This window comes from Triticum aestivum, chromosome 3D (assembly GCF_018294505.1).
Source record: "Triticum aestivum cultivar Chinese Spring chromosome 3D, IWGSC CS RefSeq v2.1, whole genome shotgun sequence".
NCBI classification, from domain to species: Eukaryota; Viridiplantae; Streptophyta; class Magnoliopsida; order Poales; family Poaceae; genus Triticum; species Triticum aestivum.
The window spans coordinates 404912017-404916509 of NC_057802.1; the positions used below are offsets into that span (position 1 = coordinate 404912017).

Sequence of the window (4493 nt, forward strand, 5' to 3'; positions counted from 1 at the left end):
ACGCTCGGGCATTTTTGTTTTCGGGCGGGCGGGCGGGCCGACTCTTTTTAAAAATGCCCATCATACCCTCTGTTATGAAGAGGTATTGGGCAATCTCAGCCGTCCTTGTGTTAGAGGGGGTCTACCGAAGCGGAAGTGATCTTCTTTTTAATGGCATGAAAGCACTCATAGGTCACCACCTTACCAGTTATTAATCTGCCTGGCCGTTAACGCGAAGTATGCACTGTGTTTAGCTTTTCAGTCGGCATGACAGTACAGGAGGTTCGGGGTGCAGTCATAATCGATCAAACTGTACACACCAAAAAGAAAAAATCGGAGGAGGCCTAGTGCCAACTGATTGTCAAACTGGCGCCAGCCGCAGAAACAGGATCTTTCGCTGCCATTGCTGTGGCCAGTGTCTTGCTCGGCATGGGACTGACCACCAACCAAACCAAACTGAACGCACTCACGCCTCACCAAGGCAGCCGACCACGCAGTTAGTTGCCGAGCGTCACGGCCCATCGCCGAGTAACCGAGATATCCTCCTCCATATCTCTGTCCATCCTCCACTGACCCACACAAGACCGTGCCTGTGGTGTGCGGCCACCGTCGATCCGCGCCCCACCTACAGACTATAGTACTAAGCTCGCCGTTAATCGCCCCAAAACCAAGGCCTCGCACGTACGCCTCCTCCGCGAAGCCGCGGCAACACCCGGCTAGGGGCATAGAGATCTCGAGAGTTTAAAAATAAAGGAACCTACAAGATCCTGGTGTATCGGCCATCGCCATCGCTGGGCGCGAATGGCCACGTCGGGGTTTCAAATACCTGCACCGCTTTCCGCAACCTGTGCCCCGCCTTTGCCCCACAGTGACACGACGGACATCCGAATCGGCCCCGCGCACTGGACCGAGCTCGCGAGCTCGCTAAGGCACGCACGCTCCGTCCCGCACACGCCTGAAACCTATAAAACCCCACCAACTGCGCCATCATTCCTCACCAGCTCCATCGCAAGGGACAATACTACCACTCTAGCCACTTACTACTGGAGCTAGCAGGCGCCACCCCACCCACCAACCAACGACAACGAGCGCGCCGCGAGCGCACGCCGGAGCAAGCATGTCGATGTCGGTGTCCATGTCCGGGAAGGCGAGCGACCCGGGTTCCGCCTGGTTCGGCGGCGGCAGCAGGAGCCCGCAACCGGGGCCGACGCACAACGTGCGGCTCATCGCCATGGCCGTTGCCGCGTTCGTCTCCGTGCTCGGCCTCTCCCTGCTCCTGCACCTCTACATCTGCCGCGTCCGCCGCAGGAACCGCAGGCAGGCGGAGGCAGCCGCGGCGGCTCTGGAGGCCGGCTCGGCGGCCCCCAAGCCGGCCAAGGTTGGCCTGGACCCGTCCGCCATCGCGGCGCTGCCGACAGCGGCGTACAAGGAGACGGGCGAGCCGGGCAGCGGCGCAAGCGAGTGCACCATCTGCCTCGGCGCCATGCAGGAGGGCGAGGCGGTGCGCGTGCTGCCGGCCTGCGCCCACGTGTTCCACGTCCCCTGCGTCGACACGTGGCTCGCGTCCAGCTCGTCGTGCCCGGTCTGCCGCGCCCTGGTGGAGCCGCCGCCGTCGCCGGCCGCGCCAGCGTGGGTGCAGGAGAAGCAGGGCCTGGAGAAGGAGTGTGGTGCAAGTGGGAGCTCGGCGCCGCCATGTGGGCTGGGGGCGTCGCTGATGAGGATGCTGAGCAGGGAGAGGCCGCTGGCGCGGAGGCCGACGCAGGGTGACCACGCGCACCCGATGGAAATGCATGTCGAGGACTTGGAAAGCCAGCAGCCCCAGCTGCAACACTCTGTGGATAGCAATTAGTCTACTTTTCTGTTCTTCTTTTTTGGGTTTTCGCCATTCGCCGCTGCTCGATTGCAAATCTTGCATTTGGGTGGCCGATTCAGAGGTGTGAAATACGGAAATACACCCCTGAAAGTGTCCTATGTTTTAATTAGGCACTGGCGCTTGTGGATGTGCTTGGAGCTCACCCATATCTCTCGTATTTGTGCAAACAAGGGATCATGGATATATAAATAGAGCTCCGTTTTCTCTTCCCATAGCGCTTGTTCCGCTGAGGATTTCGTTTGTTTATGACTGGCTGCGCGTTCGAACGAAGGACAAGTTGTGCGCATGTGCATAAGCCATGGTACAACGGACAACCCCAACAAGAATGCTTGAATGAAGGGGAAAGAAAAATCATATTTATATGGAGATTACCGGTTTGTTTTGTGAAAACCGTTTCGGTGCCGTTATTTTCTATGTAGGGTCGTGTCTTGTGCTTGCTTAGGGATAATAGACAATAGCATCCTAACCACACGGAATGTGTGGTGTGGTAAGCAACCTGAATGAAAATTAAATTATGATGATTTAGGTCGTTAGCTCTACTTTAGAAAAAAGGTACATGATTCAGAAACGGAATGTCATTCTATTTATTCACTTTGTCAATCATTGTGAAAATGAGCCTATGTACATTTACCGTGCGGGGGCTGAACATTTGCACCAATTTCTCCCGTAAAAAGAAACGCTAGAAAGCAACACGGTAAAATCGCATGACCACGATTGCACTCATATAGCTCCCACGTAAGACCCGGAAAGCAGTTTGGCCATGGAGGGACACTAGAAAAGATGTCCGGTCATTTTAGGTAGATAAAGACATAGGAAGCGGGTGATGCACTCCTGCGAAGTTAATCGGAGTGGCTACAACACGAATGTAAGCAAGCACTACTGGTGGAAGATACGCACGCATCTGCGGACCGGTCGCCGTGGCGATTCCGGTAAAACCATTTCATAATTCCCGCGTCGTAGGCGAAAGAGGAGGCATGTCCACCTAGTGGAGGATTGCACATGTAAAACTGCTGTAACAAAACTCTATATTACCCCCCCCCCCCCCCCCCCCCCCCCCCTCCCCAATATCAATGAAAAGCTGCTCCATCAGCATTTTCGTTAAAAAATTCCCGCGTCGTCACTCCAGTCAGCTCGGTGCGATGTCAAGTGCTTCTGGTAAGTGGGAACAACAAGTGGGCCGGTGCAATCGCACATGTGTGCTATTGGTAGGGGTCCTCGTTAAATAAGCACAAGCACAGGAGTCAAACACCAGCTAGCTTCAACGTGAGAAATCAGTCAGAAAAATATAATGTGTAACCAAGTACGTTCTTCCTTTCCAGCATATATACGACGACGTAGCTATCATGCATAAAGACTTCCTTATTCCATTGCGCCCATGCGTAGGTTCTCGGCTCCTTTACGTCTGCTAGAAGGAAGGAGGAGAAAAGCAGGCAGTGGGAAGTGGTGTTCCGACTCAAAAGTCGAGTAAAGGCTTCTTCTCCGACTCAAAAGTTGGGAGCGGTGACTCGGAAAGTCGCCGCCTACGTCCGCCGTACCGGGCGACAAGAAAATACGACAACTGTTGAGCAGTGCCGACCTGTGGGCTCCCTCGTCCACCAAAGCAATTCGGCGCGAGTTCCATATGGTTCGAATAAGATATTTAAGATCCTTTGTTTTTTTGACAGTATGGTATGATCTTGCTGGTCTGAAAAAGGGGAGAGGAAGATCTGTTTCTGTTTGCTGGAGTGAGATTAAGCACATGTGAAGGTTCACTTCACCCAACATGGGTATTCAACGACCGGTGATCACAGATTCATATAGGGACTAAACAAAATTTAGGCATCATCAGGGTAGTACGTAGCACTCAGCAGAGAACCTTATCCTGTTATCCATCATGTAAAACGGACGATGCGATTAATCTGGACCGATGGAGTGGCACTAGTTTTAGCAGGAGTAGATTCGTCAACTCTACACATCATAAAGCAGGATAAGGTTCGCCAGATTCGTCAACCAGAAACCAACCCTAGGATGACAGCGTTGAGGAAAATGATACACGCTACGACTAGGTTTACTCATTCCTCCTTACCTTTCCGCCGTCAAAAGGTTGGTTCTTCGTTATCCATCAGAGATGGTTGAATTGTGGATAAACTTCCCTTCCTCTTTCCTCTCTCGAGACGAACAGCTCGAAAAATCGCAACCGCTGAAGCGGGCATGAGCATGGCTGATCAGCCACAGGCATCAGGAACTGAAAAGGTATGGTAGCAGTAGCGCCCCAAACAAATGTGTAACGGAGAAATTCAAAAGCCTTTGACGTTGGACACGCACTGTGCCACGGTTTCCGCCTACCTGACAGCTACGACTCACGGCAAGGCAAGACGCAGATCGATCATTTCGGTGGCTAAAACAGTCATGGATCTGCTTTTACTTCAGGTGGCGTGCTTTTTATCTAGGGAGATTGCAGCACGGTGGCTGTCGAGCTAGCCCAACACCCCGAGTTACTGAGAAGAGATGATGATACAACTCCGTAGTTCAGGGTGGGGTAATAATGCTCTGGATTATATTTTTGCCTTTTCTTTTCTTTTGAGCGATTGCGACGACTCTGCTTTTTGTGAGTCAGATAAATACATCTCTATTCTTAACGGCAAAGGAATAGCTAATTTGG

The 4493-nt window shown here is 52.8% G+C and overlaps 1 protein-coding gene across 1 annotated transcript; it reads left to right on the forward strand.

Annotated features, from left to right (window-relative positions):
• Positions 1–864: 864 nt before the first annotated feature.
• Positions 865–2066, forward strand: LOC123079208 (RING-H2 finger protein ATL74). Its single transcript, XM_044501919.1, has one exon. It carries the CDS (start codon positions 1097–1099, stop codon positions 1826–1828), a length of 732 nt encoding a protein of 243 aa, XP_044357854.1. The 5' UTR covers positions 865–1096; the 3' UTR covers positions 1829–2066.
• The last annotated feature ends 2427 nt before the right edge of the window (positions 2067–4493 follow it).

Excerpts from the sequence above, each read along its gene's own strand:
- LOC123079208 (XM_044501919.1), top strand. The coding sequence starts at position 1,097 with ATGTCGATGTCGGTGTCCATGTCCGGGAAGGCGAGCGACCCGGGTTCC.